This window comes from Neopelma chrysocephalum, unplaced genomic scaffold (assembly GCF_003984885.1).
Source record: "Neopelma chrysocephalum unplaced genomic scaffold, ASM398488v2 Primary Assembly neopelma1_23, whole genome shotgun sequence".
Classification (NCBI taxonomy): Eukaryota; Metazoa; Chordata; class Aves; order Passeriformes; family Pipridae; genus Neopelma; species Neopelma chrysocephalum.
In genome coordinates, this window is record NW_020897691.1 from 827,081 (window position 1) to 852,674 (window position 25,594).

The window sequence follows — 25,594 nt, forward strand, 5'->3', positions numbered from 1 at the left end:
CTTTCTCTTTCTTTCTCTCTCCTTTCTTTCTCTCTTTCTCTCTTTCTTTCTTTCTCTCTTTCTCTTTCTTTCTCTCTTTCTCTCTCTCGCTCTTTTTTTCTTTCTTTCCCTCTTTCCTTCCCTCTTGCCTTTTTTCTTGCCTTCTTTTCTTCGTTCCTTCTTTCTTTCCTTTTTTCTTTGTTGGAATCAGTCGAGTCGAGGGCCCTGTATTTAGCGTGGTCTTCTTCCCACTCCTGGTTATACAAATTCCTACAAAAAGTTCTCCCCTACTGATCTCGAAGATGGTAGAACATCATATTTAGCATAACAAACTATCTCTACAACCTTGACAATGCCCAAAGAACTAGAGACAGGTTCTCAGTTTTCCATTAAATTTGAGCTGAATTTCCATGCACCTCTGTATCCGGGGAGCTCTGAAGAATGGCATTGCTTCTCAAGGCAACAACTTCAGACCATATGAAAAGTGACTACAGTAGGGGTTTTTTTTAATTTTATCTCTGCAATATTGAGTACAACATCACCATGCAAAAAGGTGTTCCAAGGAAGTTGTCCTTAAAGTTGCACTACTAGTTTTTCTTGGCTGTGTTACTATGGATTAAAATGAAGTTAAATTTCAGTCTTTGCTACTTTCCATCTGGACCATAATACATCCTTAACATTCCATTACTGTAAAATTTATTGTAATGCAGAAAACTGGGATCACTTGCAAATATGGAAGATCTCAGAGAGCTTCAAATTCTCGCATTATCAGCTCCAAAATCACACCTCTAGAAAACCTTAGAACTCCAATCTGGTTGTTTTCATCACTAGAGTGGTGTCTAGGGGAAGACATGGCTGACAACATAAGGCCATCTTAGGACCCCTTCTGCACTGGGGGAAGCTGTTGTCTTAGCAGGAAAGAGACTGCTGTTGACAGCAAATACTCAAAGGCTTTCCTCTACATGAAATATCTTATTTCAAACTGTTTTCTTTCATGCTCTCATTTAGGCAGGTATTTGCAGCAGGGAAGCATCTTCTAAAAGGCTTCTAAAAGAAATAGAGTTCAGGATAAAAGGAATAGGTATAGTATATGAAATCACAGACACAACAAGTGTGTGTTTTTAAGGCTGCAGCGCTTCCAGGGTAACAGCAGGAAGAGGTGACTTTACATTTCCATGCAGTGGCATCCCTAGATTTTACTTTTTGTGCTCTGAACAATATGTAGTAGTTCTGACTGCTGACTCTCACTGACTCTTGCTTGCATTGCTATAGACAACAATTAACTCCTTGTGGCCATAGTTTTACAGTTTTGGGCATTTCAATGACACAAGCTGCTTGCTGGTTGCATATCTCTGTTAGATCCTCCACAGATCAGGCTTCATTAAAAACACTAACAGGTTTTTACAGTGCCTTGTGAGCCAGTGCATCACTATTTCTGAAGCTCTTCTGCAGACAGAACTCCCTTTGAAGTCAATGGGAGTTCTGTCTGAATAAGGACTTCAGGATTTGAGCCTCAGGACATAAATGCTGTGATCAATCTTCTGAGTATAATGAGTAACACTTTCTTGGCTTTCAGAACTACACTAAGCCTAATAGTAGCCCCAGGGTTCAAAATAGGTTGAACAGGAGAATCTGCTTTGTTTCAACCTACATCTTTATTGAGCTTTTAAATCACCATAGTCCCCATGCCTAGTACTGACCTGCCCAAAAAAATCTCCAATAATAAGACCAGATGTTTCAGTAGTTAGTTTTATAGTCAAACCTATCATGCCATGAGACACTATGAAACAGAGTGGTGTTCAATGAAAAACAAACATACTTGCAGTAGACTGACCTGTTTAGAAGTTGTGAGCTGAATGTACAGTCTGGAACAAAAGACTTGAAGGCTGAGACCTTTATTAATTATGTGACAGCGAGGTCTGTAGGCATTGATTTTGATCAGAACTTCATAGTACTAGACACTGTGCAAACATCAGAATTAGCAATACAAAAAGTCAACAGTCCGGGTAGGCAAGACAGATACTCCCTGTCTCCCATTCCTTATAATTACACTGACTTTTTAGATGGAAAGTTCAGCTAGGGAGAGACTGTGTGACTTACCAATACCTCTCACAAAGTCTAGAATGAACCTGCCTACCAACCTTGTGCCTTATTGTCAAGACTACACTACCCCTTTCACACAATGATAAGAGTGTATTCAGTCCTCACAGGCTATCATGCAACTGGATTAATGAAACAACATATAAGAGAATCAGGAGAAAAGACAGACAAACAACAGAAAGAAGGAAAAAAAATATAGCAAATTCTTATTCCCTGAATAGAGGTAAGAGCCTGAACATTTTAGAGGCTCTTACTTCTGTGATAACATGAGTGGAGATGCACAGGTGAACAGCCCAGTTCTTTTCCTGGAGTCCCAGGTCTCATGCTGGCCCTTTAAGCGTTTTGGTGGTGGAAGTCCTGCAACTTCTGCTTGCTCCCACAGTCAGTGGAGAGTCTAAAAGAACTGTAAATACCATGTTGGTACGCAACGCAGTGGTAAAATACTGAAGTCTTCAGGTGTGCATATATATGGGACTGTCACTAGCAGACAGACAACTGTTTTGAAGAAGCAACTTCAAAGCTGATGAAGGAAACATAAAAAGCAATGTATTACCTGGAATATGAGCAATGGGACTCCCAAATACAAGTTTAGCAGCTGGATGAATTTCTCCCCAGTATCAGTAAGATGGAGGAGAAGGTCTCCACTATCCACTATATACCAGCCCTGACACAGCTGAACCTACCTAAAGTTTTAAACAAGTAATGTCTTGTCCAGCCTACAACTCACAGCAGTGATGTAAACAGTCTGTTAATTCAGTTGTACTTGTAGATGGTTTCCAGTGTTTGCTTCTTTGATTTCTTCTTTTGCTTTTAATTTTGTTTTCTTTTTTACATCTGGATAATGAGTTCCCTTCCCTCTCCCTCCTTCAACTAGGTCAAAAACCCTCTGACTTCCCCAGTTTCTTCAAAGCCTTGGCTCTACTTCCCTGTGTGGATTTAGTCCAGGTGCTAGGCTGGTTCCTCCCTAGACTTCTTCTTGTGATCCAGTTCCTTATCTTGGTTCCTGATCTTGAGGGAAGAGGCAAAACAGCCAGCAAGGAGAGTCATGTAGCAAGAGATAGCTCAATACCACTCAGCAGTTCAATTTGTCTGCCTCAAAGATGAGGACAAAGTAACATATTTTCCCCTTCAAATCTGGAAACAAAGAAGGGTTTTAGCTACAGCAAAATGGTTCCCTAAGTCTCCTCTACCTTCCCCTAGAATTTGGGTCCCTGCTCGTCCCCAGGGAGCACAGAGATGCAGGGCACTCAGAGAACTCACCCCAGGGACCTTTGAAGAGTCCCCTTATGCAGCCTACCACCACCATGGGGAAATGGGTGGGCACAGCATGGGCTAGCAAGTCATGAAAGACACAGGCAAGGGGATAGTCATGTGTGGCCACTGCGCAGCTGCCTCTGGGGTGCCCCGTGGGGCAGCCCCTTCATGAGCAGGTCAGATCACTGCTATGTGATCCTAGCTGGTAGGGAGCACTCAGCTTTTAGGATCCTACAGTCTGAGATTAGTTCTTGACAATTCTTTCACCCCCAGTTTGGAAACTCTCTAGGCAATGGAATTTGCTTGCTTATGACCAAAGGGAAGATTGCAACTTGCTTTTGTCTGTCCTGTTTGCACATATCTTTCTTGAGGACAGACATAAGAAGACCAGGCTGGAGGAGATGCTAGATGATAAATTCAGACACAATCATTTGCCGGAATACCCTCTTCCCTTGCATTTGAGGACTGTAGGTTAAAAAAATATATATATCATAAAAGGATGTATCTTAAGAACCTATCTACACTATGAATTCTAACTGTGTTGTAGATGGACATCCTGATTTGACACAACATCAGCTGAGGTGGCCTCTGGGGCAGCACTACTAGAAACGAATTGTGTTCTCTGTGGAGTACTGGGAGCTAGGAGATGACATCCCAAAACTAGCATGTTCCTGCTTGACATCACAGATGAGGCTGACAAGGACTCAAAGACTGCAGAATATGAATGAAACTTGTACTCCCACCAGCTGGTCAGAAATCCAGTATAACACACTGTATATCAAATGGAAGAAGAATTCATCTAGGGAAAATAATTTCAGCTTCCTAAGAGAGCCTGAATAAGGCTAATAAATGTTTTTCTTAATGGGTCTTTGTTGCACTTGCTTTAATCTTCAAAAACTTGTATCTTCAACCAGTATAACACCAATGATTGCCTTTGGTTTTCATTCTTTCTGACAATGAAGTGAAACACACAGTAAATGTGTTAATCAGAGTGCATTGCAGAGTCTTTGGACCAGTGCAACAGTGTTTCCCAGATGGAAACCCAGCTTAGAACTAGGCAAATGTTGTCTACCTGCATTAACTCTTAGTTGCCCTGCTGTTTAAGAAAATATCAGTGAAAGACAACTTGGGTTAGAGAAGCAAAAACTGAATTAAAAAATGATCTGTTTCAGACTGCTTCCATCACCACATTTAGATCATGCCAATCTTTTCTTTGTGAAGCACAGCAGCTCCCTTGCAGCTATACATGAAAACAGCTTGTCTGAGCTTCCAGCTCAAGGGAAACAAACAGGTAAAGCAAAAGCCCTGACATGAGGAGGAGTCCTGTCTCTGTTCTCAGCTCTGCCACTAGAAGGGCATGACGGGGGTAAGGCACTCAGTGCCTCTATGTGTCAGTCTTCCCCAGATTTCGTCAGCTGTGGGTCTGTGGATGACACAGAGCTGGGATATGCAGTTAAGACAGAGGGGTGGTAGGACACTACAGGAGGAAAGCAAACTTGATAGAGAGTAGAAAAACAAATGGGGTGGAAGGTGTGGAGTACAAAGTGCAAGATGGTGCCCCTGAGGACCAGACCACCGAATCTTCTACAAACTGAGACCTCATCAATTGAGGGTAACTGCTGGCCACTTGTTAGAAGATGATGTACAAGGCAAGAACTCGAGGGGAAGGAACTTGAACTCAAGTTAAGGATGAGCAGTACAGTAACAGTCAAGAAAATTATTAAACTAGAAATGAGAAGAGCTGTGAGGTCTGTTGTGGTCTGCTAGCAAGGAAAGCTGAGACACCTATTCTACAGTAACATCTTTCAAAAAATGGTGCTTCAGTTTATGAAAATCAAATTCCCGTCCTGTGATCCTAAGTTCTGAAGACTTGAAATTACTGAGTTTCAAACTGGTTATGAAAGGGGAACTGTTTATTGCCTATAGTAACAGAAATGTTCTCAAGGATTACTTCGTCTGTAAACTTGACTATGGCAATGGTTGGAATCTTACCTGCATGTTTAAAATGGAAGGAAAAAATATGGAAGCATATGTCAGTAGGTTAGTAATATAAAATGGAACTAACTGGTCCAGTTCAATTGCTTATGGTAAACAAAACAAAAATATTTGAAAACCACAAGAAATAGACAGCTTATTTTATCTATTATATTATTTCAAAAGGTGTACCCTACCTGGTGCCTGATTAGCTAAACACAAAAAAGGATTACATTTAAGTATAAAAGCTTTATCTTACTAGTATTAGTCATCTTAAGATACTCACCCACTTGTTACCTGCTTCCACAGGTCTCTTTTTCCATTAGTTTTTCAAAAGCAATTGTAAAGTAATTTCTTGACTCCATTAACATTATTTTTCCTGTTATTTTCCAACCAAATTCCATGATTTCTTTTCCAGACCTTACACAATATTTCTGTCAAGAGCTCTTTTTCCAAGTGTGAATATATTTATATATATATATATATATATATACACACACAAAGAACCCAAGGAAATATAACTTCACAGATTTTGTTTTAATTATAAGCAGCAAGTCACAAGCTGAGATTTGTTATACTTTAAAATACATATTTCAACTATGTGCCAAGCTCACTGTTGTTACTAAAAGGCATCTCAAACATGAAAGGGGAAGATCTTAGCTTCATCTACTACCAACTTTGAAAGGTAGTCTCTGTAGTGAAGAGTATTTGTTTCTGGATCTAGAGCAATGGAGAGCATTTCCTCCATTTCTTCCTCAGTAAAGGGCTCACCTGAAAGACAGCAGAGAATAACACTTTGTTATGATAAGTATTCTTTCCAGGACTGGCAAATTATACTGCTTTTCCCTTGAAAAAATCTCCTTTTGGTTCTCACACAGAGAAGAAAAGGAGGAAAACTAAGGACCTGATTCCTTCACTTTTGCTAATGTAAGTCCTGCACACCAAGTGAACCAGTCTAAGGGAGAGGAGGCAAAGGATCTGGATCTTCTGATCTTCTAGTTCACAGACTCCAAAACAGCCTATTCCTCTCTGCCACGGGGATTTTGAAACAACCATTTTTGTCAGAAGGAATTTTTCTAATGTGTATATTATTATTATCTGTCATTTGGCTATCCTTGCACTTGTATTTACATCATGAAAGACTTCTGGTTTTTCTCTTGTAGGAGCTTCTGGCCCACATCATCCCTCTTTGAGAACTAGGTTACCATCTGAGGTTTTGTACTTGAGGCAGGCATGCATGAGTCAGCCATGCAAGAAAAGCAGGCTCTTTAAGGGATATTGAGGATTACAGGATGTACAACTTAAATCTTGCCCTTGAATCTTTTGGTTTGTGTACGGCTCTAGAATTAAGATCAAGATAATGGAGGAATGAATGAGCACTGAAACTACCTGAAACATCTGGAAATCTAAGCTACAGTTTTACAAGGGGACAGAAAAAGAGTCGCATCCTTAGTAAGCACAGAGATGTGCACAGAATCATAACATATCCAGGTATGATTGAATTAATCATCATCATCATCATCATCATCATATCTATCTCATAATGTCTGTAAGCAGGCAGATAAATGTTTTTCCCTGCATTATTCACCAGTGAAATGTCCTAGTCTGCAGCCACTCATCACATTAACAGTATTCTTTGAAGACAAAAACCACAGGTTTTGGCACACAGACTAAGGACCTCAAGGTGCCATATATAATTGTAATGCTTTTTATTTAAATACTGATATTACAGAAGACATGTTACCTTCTTCAGTCAAATATTTGACCAGGTCCTCTTTAGTAATATATCCACATTTACTCTCATCCAAAGCCTTTAAAGAAAAAGAATAAAAGCTGTGGGTTTAACCATATTGTATTAAGAAGCAGCAACTTCTTCCCGACAATTAGGTACTTGAATATTTAGTTACAGACCTCAAATGCATGTAGAAGAACATCTTCTCGAATAGGCCAGTAGCTGAAACCATTGAATCAGAAAAGTTAAGTTACTGTTTGCCAGTGTTCTGAAAGGACAAAACATGAGTACTAAAGGAAAAGGAAAACTTACTTTCTATGACAACTTATTAAGTTTTTCTATCAAATATTTAATTGGAGCCTGACTTTTTGGAACTGTCCATGTATTTAACTCTTTTGTCTTTTGTTGTACTACTGTTTAACTTCCCTTGTGCTGAGGAGCCAGATGAATGGCTTCTGCATGTCTGGGCTGGCTGAGTGAGTTAGCAGGAGTCAGTAACAGCTGAATCACTCACATAGCCAATGCACTGCACAGAAGTTGGCCAAACCAAGAAAACAAAGTTTTGTCCAGGTACACTGGTAGCTAGGCAACAGATCACCTGTGGGACTTGGGCAGTCTAATGAGCCGATGATGAGCAAAGGAGGCTGGTAGCTTTAAAAGAAAAGGTCTGTCACTAACAATTTCAGAGAGATGGGAGAACTGGGCACATGTGTGCATGCATATGCGTGCTTGATTTCAGAGATGGAAAAGAAGATCTGTGTAGCAAAGGAGAGCTTCCGTATCCCAACAGACTCTCACCAACCCCCCAGAATACTAAATAGAAGGAGATGAATCCAGGGAGATTCTAACCGCTTGATTGCTTTGTCCAGACCCGCCTCAGTCTTTTACTATCTAAAAATCAAATGTTCTAAGAAGTAGTCTTGGTTTTTATGATCCAAATCTCATGTACCCTTGGATAAGTGAACCATGGACAGAGTGCCCCAAAAGATAAAGTGGGTCTTGACAAGCCTGAACTAGCCTGGGGAAAGCATGTAGGGTTTTGTGTTTTTTTGTGTGTGTGTATGTTTGTGTGGAGAGGTTCTGGAGGAGGAGAAGAGAGCCCAGAGCACCAAGGCATCACTGTGTGAAAGACTGAACATCAGTGTGGAGCCACAGCTATTTCATGTCTAGAACACCCTCCTACCAAAGGCTCTCTGTGTGCAAAATAACTTCTCTGTATTGGACAAGATGGAGTTTTTCAGAAGCCTTGACTACCATCTTTAAAAGGAAAATAATCTTGCTGTAAGTAATCTTGCTTTAGTGCAAATGTCAAAATAGCACAAGTTCCTGTGTACATGCAAAGACTTCCATGCACCTTTGTATAATGAACAGTGGTTTTGTTTGAGACTTTTAGATCAGCAGTCTTTTAGAGTGCTAGTTGTATACATTCAGCTGTACCTGGCTGTCATCTTGAGACATGAATATGAAGCTGGTTTACACAACTTATTTAAAATACACTGTAACAGACTGTGCTTCTCAGTAACTGTGACCCATATGTTCAGAGAAAGTAATAGTTATGACGTTAATTTGCATATGAAACATTTTAGAGATACACAAAACATGTTGAATATCAAGTTAATTCTGATTCCCATTAAAAACACAAAAGCTACATGTTATCACAATTCATGATTATAAACTTGTATTATTTATATCATCAGTAAAACACAATTTTATGTAGACAAAGTAATTTTGAAACAATATCTAGCTAATGTAAACTGATCTTAAATTACAAAAAAAATCTGTACTTCTTCCAGTTATATAAAATTTCTGTAGATATATTTATTCAGAATCAACCCTGTCAATATGGAATAAACTACAGATACATAAAATTCACTTTCCATTACCTTCTGTCAAGTAGTACTTTTGTCATCACTGGAAGAAATTTTTCTATATGAATGAATTTGGTTGCTTCTTCGTCTTCTTCTTCTTCTACTAACTAAAAATAAAACTTAAGTATCGCAGGGTATATCACTCATTAGCAAACTGATACAGAAAAACAGAAAATTGGGGTAGTCCTTGCATTAAAATTACAGAGTTAGACTTTGAATATTTATATCAAGTCTTTAATATCACAGGGCACCATAACATCTGAATGAAATGCTTGTGATCAAACAGAAGGAAATTCGAGGAAGAAATAATATCCCAGGAAAAACACAGGCCCACTATTATAGACACTTCCAACAACTCAAGATTGCCCTCTTGTGCTTCAAAACCATTCTTGCAAAGTAACCGGACACCGTGTAATTGATCTTATCTTCCACAATAACTCAGCAGAGGTTTAAACATTCAGACTGAATTCATACCAGTAAAGTCTATCAGGATCTGGAACATTCCCAAGCAGTGTAATGTGACCACCCATTATAGCCAACCATGAGCACATTCCCTGGCATGACTTCAGCCTGTGCCACCCAATATTGCCCTCAGCAGATCCTGGCTGGGACCTTAAGGGTTTTTCTCCGGAAGGATATTTTGTGCAGCCACTCTGCATAAAAGATTTAACAGGGTAGACACAAGCTGCTCTGTGCCAGCTGGCTTCAACACCCAAGGATGTTTCAGGGCATATTTAATGGGCTAGCTTGGACATAGCCCCAGTCTAGTACACCTCAAGGATGGAATTTGTTGCCTCTACATATTTCATAGCCAAAGAGAGTCAACAGGACCAGAGAGGCAGACTGAGTCAGGGCAGTCCAAAAGAGTCATAAGGCAGTCCATAAAATGCTACACACAGAAAATCTTCCTTTTGCCTCCCAAACAAATTAACAGATTAATCCCAATACATCAGGGACTTCTAGCAGCATTTTCACTGCATTCCTATACTTCCACAAGAGATAAGCAACATGGTAAAAACTGCTCCCTGTCATCAGGGTGCATCCCTTCCCTGAAAATTTCAAGTTTTTCTCTCAAAAGGAGCCCTGTTAATGGAGCTAGCCTGTTCCTGTCTGTGTTGAAACTGGATGCATGCCTTGAGGTCTCACATGGCAGCAGCCAACACCTTGCTAGGCTCTCCGAGACACAGCTCAGATCGAAGGAAAGCTCAAATAGGCACTGATTTGAAATCTTCTAACTGAGCCAGGAAACACCTAGTATGGAATCTTCCTCCTGGGAGCTGGGTCAGAGCTAGGGTGGTTCCTGATACATCCATTTGCTTAAACGGAGAGCTGCAACTGCTGCTGCATGCTCTTCTACAGTATTTTTGAAGGGGCTTGGGCACTAAGAGAAGACAGCCATCACCTCTTGCTTTAGAGTGGAAATTGGCTTGTAAAAACACATTTTTTTCTTCTGTTTGGTGAGCCTAGTGAAGGGATCTTTAGCAAGGAAATGAACCTGTTCGTGCTATATCAAATGGTACCTTTTACCATTACAGAATCATGTGTATTACTGCTTGCTTGATTGAAAAGATGTAAAAAACACCTGGCAAAACCTAGTCCTGGGAGGTGATCAGCAACCTCAGTTTCCTCTGAGGATGGAAGAAACAGCTTCCCTTTCAGAGGCTCTACAGGCTGTAGTGGTTTGAACCAGGTTTCCCCCTGAAGCTGAAAGTGGTAACCCCCAGGGGGTGGTGACCCTTGGGGCTTGACCCAATCAGTGCTCCTGCAAAATATAAACATATCTCTGGAGACCGGAAAAGAAGCAGTAGTACTTCTTGAGAAGAAGAAGAGGTGGCCATGTTGTAGAGGCCACGAGGAGAAGGGGCTCCGGCCCCTTGGGGGCCTCTGCCCCCCCCCAGCCCCCGGTTGGGGGCTGCAGGGACTCAGAACTGAACTAAGTGCCTGTGTCTGAGATGCCGAAGGAGTTTTCTCCACTGCGAGTGGGTGACGGAGCAGCAAGGACAGCAGCGTCTGAAGAGCAGTGGCAAAGAGCCAGCTGATAAGGACCAGAAGGAGGAACATAAGCCAGTATGCTGCATGGAAGACACAGAGATGTCTGAGGAGAAAGGAAAGCAGAAAGGCAGCACCTGAAAGAGGACTGAGCCAGCAGCAGGAACAGAGTTTTGGGGTAAGAATTGGATAACCCAAACCCCCAAACTCACTGGAGATTCCTCTGAGAGAGAGGAGGATGATTGGACTCACTTAGAAGAGTCTTGGAGTGCATACTGCACTCCAGAGAGGAGCAAGAAGCTCAGACTGTCCTGAGAGCTAAAGCCAGGACGGCCGAAGGAATGTGTGTGGAGGGGGTGACCTTGGGCTTTCCCTCCCCCCCTTTGCTGCCAGGCTTCAGAGAAGCTGGCAGCCATCTTTGAGTCAGAGCATTGGGAGCTCTGCACAGGGGCTTGATTTCCCCTGAGGATACCAGACCGTCACGAAGACCCCCGTACTTCGTGATATGACCGTGGTGATGCGACCTTGTCTGGGGTTACGTAGTCCACGGAAAGACCCCGTTTTGAGGACGGAGGGCCGAGGGGCTTGGAGACCCCCTTGTGTGTGCTGGCAGAGAGCCAGCAACTACTACTGCTGCCTGGAAGAGAAGACACAGAGAGCCTGCTGCCTAGAGAGAGCCTGCTGCTGACAGACTAGAAGGGGTCTTTTCTTCTTCTTCTCTCCTGGACTTTTATTTGGAGGGAGAAGAGATTGGACCCATTGTAAATACTACTGTCATGGTAGAGATAGATATAAAGTTAAGATTATATGCAATGTATTATAATATAAGTATTTATTTGTATAGTCTTTGTAATATATTCCTTCCCCCATATTGAGTCTCGTGTTTTTGTCTGGAAAACCCATCTCACATGGGGTTGAGATGTGGGTGGGGGGCTAGGAATCAGAATTGGATTTTGGGCCTGCTCAAACCATGACACAGGCCCAGAAACATCCTGAACAATTAAAATTAATCCTATTTCTAACAATCGATTGATAAGTGGATAAATTGAATATATTAATTTTGCCTAAATCATTAAGTATTGGGATTTGCAGGTATATGTATCCTCTTACTTTTTCTCATGCTCACTCCTGTTCTACACCTCATTCCTCATTATTGTTTTCCTTTTTCTGTAATTTCTCCTTTTTTCACAATAACAGTATTTGCATGTTCACTGTGAGTTTTGCTCTATTTCTTTCCTTTGGGTTCATCCATAGCTCCCATAATAATTGTATTGTAGCACCCATTATGTTTTGTATCTCTACTCTCACACCCATACTATTTCTGTCCACGTAACACTGGGGGACTTGAGTCACAGAGAAACAAAAACATCTTCCAGAGTGATCCAGGCAGAGTAGTGTATCAAACTCCAGACATTGAAATGACCCTTAGATTAGCTTTCACCATCTCTAGGCTTATCATTTAATCTTAAACTTGTAAGTAGGCCTAAAGATATGATATTAAGTATAACACTGAGTATAAGGCAATATAGGAGACAGTAATGATAATTTATAGAGATAACAATTATATGAATGATGATTTTACAGATATGAATAATTTGATGGCAGCATACACTAGTTTAACTACAATAAGGCTAATAGGAAGATCAGATGACTAAGAGGCACAAGATGTGAGAAAGAGAAACGAATCACCATTTACAATGGGCAACAATACTGGGGAAATAGCTTAGTTACAAACCAGCTAACAGACATAATTTTTACTTTATCTAGATTAAGATGTAATGGTATTACCATAGTCAATTATAACGGTATCTTATATAAACTAAGATGTATTTGTGATTATCATAATATATGAAGGGTTCTACAAGAAGACAGTGTTCTTCTAGTACTAAACCTATGCCAAGATTTCACTTACAGGCACTGTTCTTTGCTATTTGATTTCCAGTTTAGTGTTCTTTAAGGTTAACCATTACTCTTGAATATATTCTTTATTTTTGCAGTATTTGTACTTTAATATCCTTATAATCAACATTTGCATACAGGTTACAGTGTTATATCTCAAGAATCATCTGCCTTGTGGCTGCATTGCATTGTACTTTGTTATGTATTACTCATCTCAAATTTTCAGTAATATTCAAAATGGGTAAAAAAACAAAGTCCAATCTCTTTGGAAGGCAGAGGCAGGCCTTAAACTCTCCTGATTCTCCTGAAATTGAAGGGAGTTGTCAAAGTATCCCCTTCCTTTTCACAATTCTGTATCTTGAGCCAGTTGTACTGTTCGTTTGCTGTAAAGAAAAGTTACTGTGGGGCACTAAAAATATAATCTATATTAAGCACCATAATTTCTATTTTGCCTTGTTTGTCAGCGGGAGCTGGGACTATCTGGTACTGAGAGTACAGAACCAGAGCAGACAGATTGCAGTATCATGTTAAAAGAGCTTTCTCCTCTGATGGTTCTTTGCACTTCCTCATCTGAAGAAGCTGTGTCATTTTCACAAGACTTAGCACAAGATTTGTCACACTAAATTCTGATCTACAGGAGACCAGACAAGCCTACTGAGGAGAGACTACTACTGCAACCATCCAAATTTTTGTTGGTGCAGGAAGAAAACAGTAAGAGATCAATTCTCAATATACTGAGCTACATATGAAAAGGAGAAAAATCCTTACCCCACCTCTCAGCTCCAGCATCATCCACTCAAGGCAGCACGCCTATTTACAAAAAGAATGTGGAGACTTTTTCCCACTTTTTCATCCCATCTATTAGCTATACCCTGCCAATGCACCAGCACATCATCCTTTCTATTACAAGCACGGGGTAAGGAGACAAAAATTAGTATAGGAAAAGATTGTGGAGAAATGTCATTGAATTTCCTTACCACTGCGTATCAGTGAGAGAATGGGAGGACCACTAGGTCTTGTGGAGTTTTATGTCCTGAAGCCTGATTTACAGGCTTAAGTAATCAAGGTTACTTATCTATAACTGAGAAATCTCAAGACTGGGAGAGACCTCATGAAGGACAGCAAGTAGAAAGGTCTGGCTATAAGACAGCAATAACCCAGTGAAAAAAAATGGCCCACCTTCCCTCTGTGTATTTTTAGAATTTAACATCTTCTCAAGAACTAATTTTTATTACCTAATCATGCACTGTGTGTCCATTGCATGTCCTGAAGAGTGAGATGGTTAGGGTTTAGAGATCCTCATCTGACTGAGGTTTAGGACATTCTTTTTCATCAGTCAAAACCAATTTTCATCCATTTTCTATAAATGCTCCTCCACCTTAGCACAGTGTCACAGTGATCCTCTGGGGTAACAGAGAGTCAAAGACTCCTCATTTTAACCCATCAGCATTGTTACTTCATCAACCTAAAGGTTTGGTTCAGGGCAACCTTAGAGATTGCCTGTCTGCTTGAAACACTTCCATGACACTTCCAACATCTGGGAAAAGAACTTGGGTTTCCCACTCAGCAAGGCAGAAGGGCCAAATTTGTGCAAGTTTAAGACTGAAAAAAATACAAAAGATCTAAGCATTTACCTTTGCAAGCAGTTCACGTAGTTCTGCCTCACTTGGGAAGCAACCCAGCGACCTGACAATGCAACCAATATCTCTGAAAGAAAGAAAGAACATCTTTGTCAATAAGTCTGCAATACAAGAGTGTCTGTGGAGAATCCAGTTAAGAGTTTGCATGTAGGAATATGCATGTACAAGCCCAAAAGTATGCACAAGCATATGCATGTGGACTTTCAAGATGATGTTTCAGTAACCAATGTCTATTTTTCCAGACATTAAATACTCTGGAGCTCTTTGAAAGAGTGCAATTGTTCTTGTGACTTTCCCAAAAAATTCTTTACCACTATGTTCCAGTGTACTGTGTGAAAGTTAATTTTCAACTACTGTTCTCTAATTGTTAAGCTTTATTTCAGTAAAGTCTACATCTATATATTTAACAAATCACTTGGAAACATACTGAGATGAAAGGTAACAAATAAAATATATGTGTACATTAAATGCTATAAAGATACAAATTCTAACTGCATTGAAGAACAATTACAAAAAGTCAGGAAGCAGACAGCCGTGATATGTCCCTGCTGTGCTCTGAAACAGTCAAACAGAACAACAAAGTGGCTTATCCCCACTCTGTTTATGCTGCAAATATATTCATAGCTTGCATTTACTGCTGAACCTGGTGCAGCTGTTCTGAGGCTCTAAAAAAAATTCTGAACAAACTGGCAATGCCTCAAAATAATTTAAGATGAAAAAATCACAATTAGAAACAAAAGTACTGTAAAGCTGTAAAAAAGCTTTAGTGAGACTTACAGTATGATTAAAAACAGAATAACAGAAGCACCACTGCTGCTTGTGATTTACAATCCAATTCAACAACACAGAAATTTAAGTACATTTGAATATCTATTCAAAGTGCTGGTGGTTCCCATAATCCAAACCTCTGTGGTTTCTTCATCTTGACCAGTGGTGAATTTTTCCATTTGGTGGAAAAATCAGATTACCAAATAAAAATGGTAGATACAAGGAGCAGTGACCTTTGTAAAATCTTATAACAGTAAGGCCCTGAATGTGGCACACCAAGCACATGCAAAATTGTAAGTCTTTGACCTCCTCAGACAGGTCCCAAGGAGTTCCCATTCTGATTGAAAACATGTGAGAAGCACTACAATAGACAAAAGAGAGGAAAAGGCTGGACAAAACTAGTTACAAAACAAAACACAATCCCACACATCCAGTTGTTATGAAATGAGGCCATCTACTCAAATGACTCAGTGAAACTCTGCCTCTGTGGATGCAAATGGCCATTGGTGTCAGGGAGGTCAGCCATTTATGCATAATCCTTGTCTATCCATCCTATTTCTAGTATGTATAAATTGCATCTGTTGTTCTCACTCCTGCACTCCCTCACCTTTTCCAGCTAAAAGATATTTATAAGTATTCCCCACCTCCCCCAGAGGAACACCCAACACAAATCCTGCCTCATTCCTGTCCCACAGTATTTCTATTCTCACAGACGCCAGAGATGGTAAAGCTGCCATCACCCTCCTGCCTCACCTCACTCACAGCCAGCAAAACTGTGATGTGACTAAGGTAAGCCAGGCCCTAGAAGAGCCTGAAAAATCTGGCATTCCTGGTGCTGTATCTGGCAGTCTGCATGCGTGCCAACATGAGGATGTTGTCTGAAGTGACTGTGGTGAAAAAAGTCAGGTTCCATTTGGTAATAACACAGAGTTTAAAGAACCCTGATAAGAAACTGTATTTTGCTCCCAGCCACTTCCTCTCACTTAGTTCAGAAGCTGCAATTTCTCCTGTGTAGTTTCTAGAATACAAAAAAAACATCTAAAATCAAATTCATGATCATACAAGTTTTGTAACACAGACACAATAAAATTTTGGGTCATTGTTTTTGCCCTACATGTAACACTTTCAATGGCAAGATTTGCAAAATCACAAAAGTCTTTGACCAACAGTATGTTGTAAACAGCATGAAACAATATTATCTTCCTCATTCTTAATTTCTTACTAATTTGAATTTGCATTAGGAGGCATGCAATGCCAATGTTAGCCTGTCAAGCCAGTGTAATTTTCCATGTTCTTCATGGGTATCTGATATTTCAGGCAATAATATTCATACATCTACAACAGTGGTTAAGAATTGTGCTGTGCTGCCACCTTCTGATACGAGATAATCGGTCATTAATAATCCCTTTATTGTGATACAGCCCTGCAATATGAACCTAGGAATAATTAGACAATAAACTGTTGTTCATTGTCTGTAACTGTACTATGATAAAAAGTAATGTGAAATTGTGCATTTACTATGTTAAATAGACTTTTGGATGTCTCCTGTCTGAACAAACACATTTTTTAAAAGTCTGTTTGTATCATTTCATTGTTGTAACATTTTATCAAGTTGTATATCCATGATATAATAGAGTGAGGAATGTAGAAAATTTTACAGTTATTTAGCCAAGACTACAGATGTAAATGGCAAACAAATAAGCAATGAGTATGTCGTGACGCAGTGAGGGCTAGGGGCTCCCCAGGGCTGGGGGGTGGTAGTGGGGGGGGTTCTGCATGGGGGTCAGGCAGCCAGGGCCCATCCAGGAGCAGGGCACCCGGGGGGCACTGGGGCAATGCCATCTCTGGGATCAGGCACCTCCCTGGGCATGGGCCAAGAGATGTAAGATCATTCTTCCCTAAAGAGCCCTATGGACAAGGGAACAGCAACAATACTGAGTGTGGAGACATATCCTGAAATTCCCCCTATCTAGTATAGCAGAAAAATCATTACTTCTATGAAGTACTGGCAATTTCTTAAATTTAGAGGCACTAGTAAGCATGCATTCCTAAAACCATCACATAAATATTTTGCATCTCTCTCATCTATGCTCTAGAATGTAGAAAAGATGTTTGAAACATTTAAAGATATTTTCCAATTTGGCTTCAGAAGAATGTTTAATGACAACAATGTCACCAGTTCTCACACTCCTTTGTAGTGTTTATGCTGAATAATTGGTTTATAAGTAAAAGCTCTGGTGATAATCTTTTAAAAGTAGTAATTGGAAATATGAAAAATTACTCCAGTAAGCTTTTATAACAACAGCTTATAACAACCTGCTCTGTGAGACATAAACATATAATTTATGTATTTTATAATAAATGCCATAGTTATGTCTAGGAATGCTTATATTAAAATGAAGTTTAAGTAGCATTGCCAAATATTCAAACTTTTAAAAATACCAGAATTAAGATTATTGAGGAATTTTTAAATTTTACATCCTTTAGCTCTGTATCTTGTAGCCAGTTATGCCTTGATCAGTCTAACAGTCCATGTTTTTATCTTCCACTGAACTTCTACCCCATTGCTCAGACATATATTTTGTATGTTATTCCATAATGGTGCATGCTAAAGGTATAGTGCATGCAGTTCTCCTTCCAGACTCCCACCTGTGCACCCTACTTCCCCAGTTCTGGTCATTCCATTTCAAAAAGGAGAAAGCTGAACATGAAGAAGCACAAAAAAAGAATGGCCAGAGCTATGGAATAGCATCTCCTAAGAGATTAAACACATCCAGACTCTTCAGCCTTAAATTACTGTGATGGAGGACAAATGTGACAGTCAGGTATGAAATCATTAATGAGAAAATTAATAGAGAACAAATGTTTGCTATTTATCATACAATAGAAAAATTAAACCAGGGGCCACTCAAATCATAATGTACAGATGTACAAAACCAACAAGAAATACTGCATATTTGTTCAATTCCTTATATTCCTCCCCTAGGAAACTACTGGTAGCTCAGCTGAGGGTACTGGGCTAAATAGATGCAATCAAGTATGATCATCTTTATGTTAATTTTTATATTACTGTTGTTGTTGTTATCATTATTATTATTCATAAATAAATTATAGGCAAGTTTCTCCCAAGTCTCCTAAAACCACCTCCCTGCCAAAGCAACATCCACCTCCCACATTACCCCAGAGGAAGGATGCATTTCCATTGAAGATACCTACTGAGTGCAGGTAACTGTGACACACACACTGGTAGGGACACCCCTTGATGTGCTGAAATACCCTAAAAGCGAGGAGTTTCATTAGGATCCAGGTCCTGTAGTGCCAAATGAGCTATCAGAGCAGGGATTTATTTGCTAGCACTAATTGTGGCCTCAGACCTCTTGTCTAGCTGCAGCTTCCTCTTGTCCCATTGCACCACCAGTCCCAGCATTCCTCTCTCAAGCCAATTTCAACCAGTGAACAATACAAAATGTCCATTAAACCAGCAAAGACAAACTTATCCAATCAGGGCCAAAAGGACTCATTACAAAAGGGCCAATTACATTTTCTGGAAAAGTAGATGCTGGTTTAGGGAGGCAGGACCTGTGGCCCTGCGGAGAAGAGGAGCCCACGCTGGAGCAGGTTTGCTGACAGAACTTGTGACTCTGTGGGGGACCCACACTGGAGCAGCCTGTTCCCAAAGGACTGCAACCCATGGAAAGGGACCCATGCCAGAGCAGTTCATGAAGAATTGCAGTTCATGGGAAGGACTCACATTAAAGAAGTTCATTAAGGACTGTCTCCTGTGGGAGGGACCCCACTGCTGAAGCAGGTGAAGAGTGTAAGGGGTCCTCCCCCTGAGAAGGAAGGATTGGCAGCTACAACATGTGATGAACTGACCCCCATTCCCTGTCTCTCTGCACCACTGCGGGGGAAAGGTAGAAAATCAGGAATAAAGTTAAGCCCAGGAAGTAAAGAGGTGGGTGGAAAGCTGCTTTTAAGATTTGGTTTTACTTCTCATTATTCCTACTCTGATCTGATTGGTAATAAACTAAACTGATTTCCCCAAGTCGAGTCTGTTTTTCCTGTGACAGTAATTGGTGAGCGATCCCTCCTTGCCCTTATCTTGACCCACAAGCCATTTGTTATATTTTCTATCCCATGTCCCACTGAGGAGTGATGGAGTGGCTTTGGTGGGCACCTGGTGTCCAGCCAAGGTCAACCCACCACAGACATACTTGTCCAAACAGGGCCAAAAGGACTGTTTCCGTGACATTTTCTGGTAAAGCAGATGCCAGCTTAGGGAGTTATTTATCTCTATATTTGATCCTGTAATATTTCTTTGTGAATATATTTACAAACCTGGCATCCACAGTTTTATTGCTTTCCCGGTCAAACACCTCAAAAGCTTCTCTAATCCTTTTCTCAATTTCAGCTACTTTGCCACCTGCAAAGAGAAACATAAGAAAAAGAAAGATTCACTGTGCTGTTGCAACTGATTTATTTCCAATTTGAGACTTGCAACAGCAGAAGCACCAAAACTGATAAAGGGGCAGACAGGAAAGGTACTTTGAAAAAGCAGAAGTTGTTCTGAAAAAAACCACTCTAAATGCAGAATCTCTCATTTTGTATTAGTAATATGGCCTTGCTATGGCTCTGCAGCCATATCAAGTCTGGTGAAAATGGTGTGCCCGAACTGCGTGATCAGAAGGCTGCCTAGGTGTGGACCCTGCCCAGAGTGTGCCACAGCTCCCTCTGGACCACAAGCCTGAGCCCTTCCTGGATGCCATGGTGTCAGTGGAAGGAGAAAGGCAAACATGGGCCCAGGCTTGCCCTGAGATGGGGCTGAGTCACTTCATCCAGGTTCCTGCATCAAGGGAAACATAAGTGCTCTTATGTCCACTGAGTTAGTCATAATGTATGAAAAGCTGAGAACCAGGGATAAAGAGATGGCTAAGATACGTGCACAGTGAATATAGCTCATGGTAAATAATTTATTGTAACAGTTTGGAAAAGAAGACAATCTCAGCAAAGGGGAAGGAGTAATTTGCTGCGTTTCCTTTTCATATCTCAATCTCAAGGAATGAGGTAAGAAAAAGCACAAGTTATCACAGATATATCTTGTATAAGCCAGAAATTGCATTCTTAGGGCAAGCTAAGTACCAGGAAATAAATTCTGAAGAAAAAAATGTAAAGAGAGGAAAGGGTGTCTCTCAAAAGAAAAACTCCCTGGCAAAAAAGCCGGGGTAAATAAAGAGTGAACTGGTTAGCCATTTATGAATATTTGACTCCAAGTCAGAGAATATGGGAAGCAAAGTCACATAGAGCTGAACTTTTGGTTCCTGTGGCTAAATACAACCCCAAACTCCAACTGGTAAACCAGCTCATGAGGCAGCATTTTTTGAGCTAGCCCCCCAGCCTCCACAGCAATGCCACAAGGAAAATCTGTGTGACAGTCAGAATTAGATTGGCACGAGGGACACTTGATTTCTTGTTTTCATATTTCTCTTCTGTATTTTCAACATAAGTAAAACACAGCTCTCCTCTAGTAGACAATTTATTTTCTTCTTTAGCTGATGTGGTGTTAAGTTCTGTTGAGCAGCTCTGAGCAACATTAAGCCACCGGACCTTTTTTCTACAGGCATAACAAATTCATACCTAGTTTTCTACAATCCCAATAGTAGGGAATCCCTGGGGCTGTAGTGTGCAATCAATTTTTTCATTTGATTTCTTGCCCTCATGACAGAAATATCTTTCTGCTGGCAAAGGGTATCAGAACTGACCATAGTTGAATGATACACTGGCTTTGTGATCTCCCTCTCTTTATCTTGACCCATGAGCTTTTTCATCATATTTTCTCCCTCTGTGCTGTTGAGGAGAGCAGAGAGAGGCTGGGTGGGTGCCTGGCAGCTTGCCAAGGTCAGCCCACCACAGGCTGCAAACAGTTCAGTACAGCAGTGGATTGAACCAGCTATAAGGAACCTCTTCTTCATGTAGAAGAGAGGTGCCTCCCCTTATGAAGCTACAGCTGCCTGCTGCTTTCCATCTGTGTTTGGCACTGAACTCCGCAGAGAATATGTAAAGAGAAGAGAGGTATGAATATATCCTGTATTCATCCCTTGGACTTTATTCCCCTGATGGAAGCATAGGCAGGTATTCATACAATGGATTGGAGACTGGAGCTCACTGAGGAAGAGCCCTGTCCAGTCTCCGAGGCAGGACAAACTGTATTCTTTTCACAGCTTGACAGTAATGCCTATGTTTTCTGTGCCTAAGTGCCAGTAAGAATGCAAACCGAATTCTTTAAAAAAACACCACAGTTCAATCCAAGTGGGCCCGATTCCTTGTAGAGAAGTCCCTAAAGACTCAAACTACTAAATTTTAAGGGTTTTTTCCAGTGCAAAGAGCCTCAGATCTAGCCTTCAGTGTAGACTTGGAGTTTAGTTCTTGAGATCAGGCCCTTCAACTGTATACTATGATTTGCAACAGAGAAATGCTGGAGGAAAATTTATAGCTGTATATTCCAGTCTTGATGTGTAAGCCTTCTGTAGAAATAAAAATGAGGCAGGGGAAGGCAGGGAAAGATTTTAAGTACTGGAACTATGTAAGCATCCAGCCTTTTCAAGCTTTTTTTCATGAAAACAGGGTACATCAATCTTACCTGTTTCAAGAGGCCTGACAAACAAAGGTCCTGAAATGAAATGAACTTGATGATTTAATCTAGGTACCAGATAATCTATATTTCTTCCAAGAACTCAGAGAAAGTTGTTGATTCAAGAGCCATATCCATGGAAGAAAACATAATATACTGTATTCCTCTCAAAGACTCTTGGTGAGATGAGTAAACACCCAATAAGCTACTGCCTAAATCTCTCATCTTCCCTCTAGGAATGAAAGGCAAATATGTTCAGCGTAGTTCAGGATGGCAAAGCTAGTTATCTGAAGACTTCTATGATTCACTCTAAACCTCCCTTTGGGAGGGAAAAGAAGATGGATTCCAGCTGTAGGATAAGAAAAGGGTAAAGTTTTAAAATTATACCTTCAAGAAGGGCACACAAAATCAGATATGCAGTTAACTCAGCAGATGTGATACTCTAATGTACTGATTTTCCTATACAAGGAGACTCTGCACCATGGGTAGATCAATGAAAGTTACATGTTGCCCTGTGGAACAATGTTTTATCTGTTTTTCAGGACAGAAATACCTACACCTTGATTGAATAAAAGACTTCACTCACCTATTCTACTAACAAGAAAAACAATACACATATCAAAGATAAAATTATTGGACTACTTCTAATTGTTTAAATAAATAAATAATGAAACATACCATGCTACAAAGGATTCTAATACCTACAAATACTTTCCTCAAATGAGTCCTGTAGGGATGATATATTATTTCCAATTCTATGCTGCTGAAATGCTTCAGATATTTGTCATTGTTGCCTCATTCTAATGTATCTTCCTACCACATATGCAAAAAGAAGACAAAATGTCTTAAAATCTATTCCTCAGACACATTAACTGAAAGTGTATTCACTATCAGTTTTCTTTCCTGTACTATCCTTTGCTATTTTCCCAGTTTGTTTAGTGTGAACTAGATAAAGCTCTAGACACTGTCAGTTAAGTAAGACTGACAGGGATCCGGGACTCCCAAATCAATTTTTGTCGTTCTTTCAGATTGAATTGCTTCTCTTCAGCTTGTCCACACTATTGCCCAGCACTCTGAGGCCCACTTGAAGCCAGCCCTTAAGCAGCACACCTACCTCGGTTGTGACATTTCTTCCTCAAAGACTACACTTAAGTATTTGTAGGGAACGGAAGCCATTAACTGGATGTGGCTCTCCCAGATTCCTGAGTAATGAGGATTTTAAAAGGGGATTTCTAATTGATGCAATTTGCTAGATTCTACCACTCATTTAACTGTATGAGCTTGCTGTCTTTCCTTTCTTGGGCCAGTTGCTCTGATGGTTCAAAAAGCTAACCTTTCTTTTCACTGAAGAGAAATTATGTGCAGAAAAAAAGACATCATAAGAACAGGTAGCCCAACATTAAACAACCACTTAACATAATGGGGAGCAGCATCTGTCTGCTGCTCACAGGAAAACATTTAGTCCCTGTGCCACCTGATGAACCTATTAACCATTTACTGGAACTCTTTCATGCTATGTAAAGAGTAAAATTAAGGGTTGATTTGTAGAAGCACCAGCGGACTTGATTTTATTACTTAGTGTTACTGCTCACACACCTGACACATTTAGTCTTTATAAACATTAATCTAAGCATATTTTAATAAATATAGTCAATTTTATATTTAAACTCCTCTGTGTATGTGGACACCCTGCTTTATGGTGAACTTGCCACCAGCTGCCGCAAGAGAGGAGCCCCGAAGAAAAGATACAAGGACTCCCTGAAACAACATCTCAGCCTTGGCCATATTGATCATCATAACTGGTCTACTCTGGCCTCCAATCAGGAGGTCTGGAGACACACCATTTATAACGCTGCTGTTTCCTTTGAGAACGCATGCAGGATCGCTCTCGAGGAGAAAAGACAACGCAGCAAGAACCGTGTCTTGCAGAATATACCATCTAAGGAGTCTTTCTGCTGTGCCTTTTGCAATCAGATATGTCTATCTCGTATTGGCCTTTTTAGCCACCAGCGTGCTTGTAACAAATGTGGATAGAGCCTTCCCAAATCTTCGTTCGCGAAGCCTAGCCATGAATGTAGTATGTGGACACCTCACTAATTACTCCATCCTCTCTTCATAGTACTATATTATGGTTACAAGGAGGTGTGAGGAAATCCCTGAGGTCTCTGCTGACAGGAACCCTTTCTCACATGGGGCTGACTTGTGGAACCAGTCAGTCTGAAAGGACAAGGGGCACAACCAGATAACTCCAACTCATTGGTAGGCAGTTTAGAGTCATTTGCATGTTGTTGTTCCAGTTTTACTTAAAGTGCTGTGTGTTCGCGAAGCCTAGCCATGATGATGTTAGCAACAGCTCTTTTGTAGATCTCCCATCCACTAACTGGGGCTTATCAGCACAAAGTACAAAATCATATCAATGGCTATATACTAGAGTACCACTTCTTCTCTTTTCCACTAACCATTATTTCAACAAAAAAAAGTGGCCAGTGACCTTGGTCCTGTCAGTTGAACTGGGAGTGAAATACAAAGACTGCCATGATGTAAAAGGAATATTTTTAAGAAGACAATGGACACAAAAGGGGATGTTTCTATGCAGTCAGCCATATAAAAAAATCTGAGTCTTAAAGCCTCCTGCAATCTGCACTCAACTTCAGTAAACCTTCTCTTTCTGCTCATGGATCCAAGTTACTCTTTTTAACCACCCTCCCCACACTGCTCCAACATGTATGATATTAATGTATTAGGTATCAGAAATTAACAATATGATTAAGCTGTAAACTTGCAGAATATGCAATGTTGTTTCTCTGTGTCTTGTGATACATAATGAAATAATTTAAGATATGTGATCATTGATGAGTCTGCATTTCAGAAAGACAAATTAAGAATATTTTGAAGAAAAACAAGAAGTTTATAAAGCAGCTCGAGTCATCCAAAGAAGGGATAAACCTATTCCTGAACTGCAACACAAAGAAAAACAAATTGATGCAAAGTATTGATGGCACCAATGGCAAATGTGTTACCTGAGTTTAGCCACTCAGATTGAATGAAGAGATAAAACATGTAGCTTCATGAAATTTGGTAAACGTCAGTTCCCAAAAAATGACCAGTCTTTACTGACAGTAGTACCTACTCCAGTTTGGGGATGCAAGCTATGGCCTGCAGACTCAGGAGAGGGATAATGCTTTCTCTCCTAGATAAGAAGCATCCCATGTTAATATAATAATACTCAGGCAATCTGAATTTTAGTCTGTTGGTGTAGAAGAATAAAAAAGCTTAACTGGTTTATGTAGAGGTCATTTTCATGCATTTTCAAAGAGACAAAAATGAAATCTCAAGAACAGCAAAAGCTTTTTTGTTCATGTTTTTCAGAATTGTTGAGAACTGGCCATGTCATTGCTCCCTATTGCTTATGTTTGTCACAACATACACCATGTATGGACCTGGCGGTTCTAATCAACAGGAAGCTGAACATGAGCCAGCAGTCTGCCCAGGTGGCCAAGAAGGCCAATGGATCCTGGCCTGCATCAGGAACAGTGTGGCCAACAGGTCCAGGGAAGTGATTCTTCCCCTGTACTCAGCGCTGGTGAGGCCACACCTGGAGTACTGTGTCCAGTTCTGGGCCCCTCAGTTCAAGAAGGACATTGAGGTGCTGGAGCGGGTCCAGAGAAGAGCAACAAGGCTGGTGAAGGGACTCGAGTACAAGTCCTGTGAGGAGAGGCTGAGGCAGATGGGGTTGTTCAGCCTGGAGAAGAGGAGGCTCAGG

The 25,594-nt window shown here is 40.5% G+C and overlaps 1 protein-coding gene across 3 annotated transcripts in view; it reads right to left on the reverse strand.

Moving 5' to 3' along the window:
• Positions 1–5,823: 5,823 nt before the first annotated feature.
• Positions 5,824–25,594, reverse strand: part of EFCAB2 (EF-hand calcium binding domain 2) — a 32,424-nt gene continuing 12,653 nt past the window's right edge. For 2 of the 3 annotated variants that reach the window (XM_027683777.1, XM_027683784.1), the window contains 6 exons: positions 19,542–19,626; positions 14,430–14,502; positions 8,923–9,014; positions 7,219–7,261; positions 7,052–7,118; positions 5,824–6,078 (listed from right to left, as the gene is read on the reverse strand). In XM_027683777.1, coding sequence (XP_027539578.1) covers positions 5,942–6,078; positions 7,052–7,118; positions 7,219–7,261; positions 8,923–9,014; positions 14,430–14,502; positions 19,542–19,626 — 497 coding nt within the window. In that variant the 3' untranslated portion in view covers positions 5,824–5,941. The remainder of the gene's footprint in view (positions 6,079–7,051; positions 7,119–7,218; positions 7,262–8,922; positions 9,015–14,429; positions 14,503–19,541; positions 19,627–25,594) is intronic. The other variant, XM_027683793.1, reaches the window with a different exon arrangement.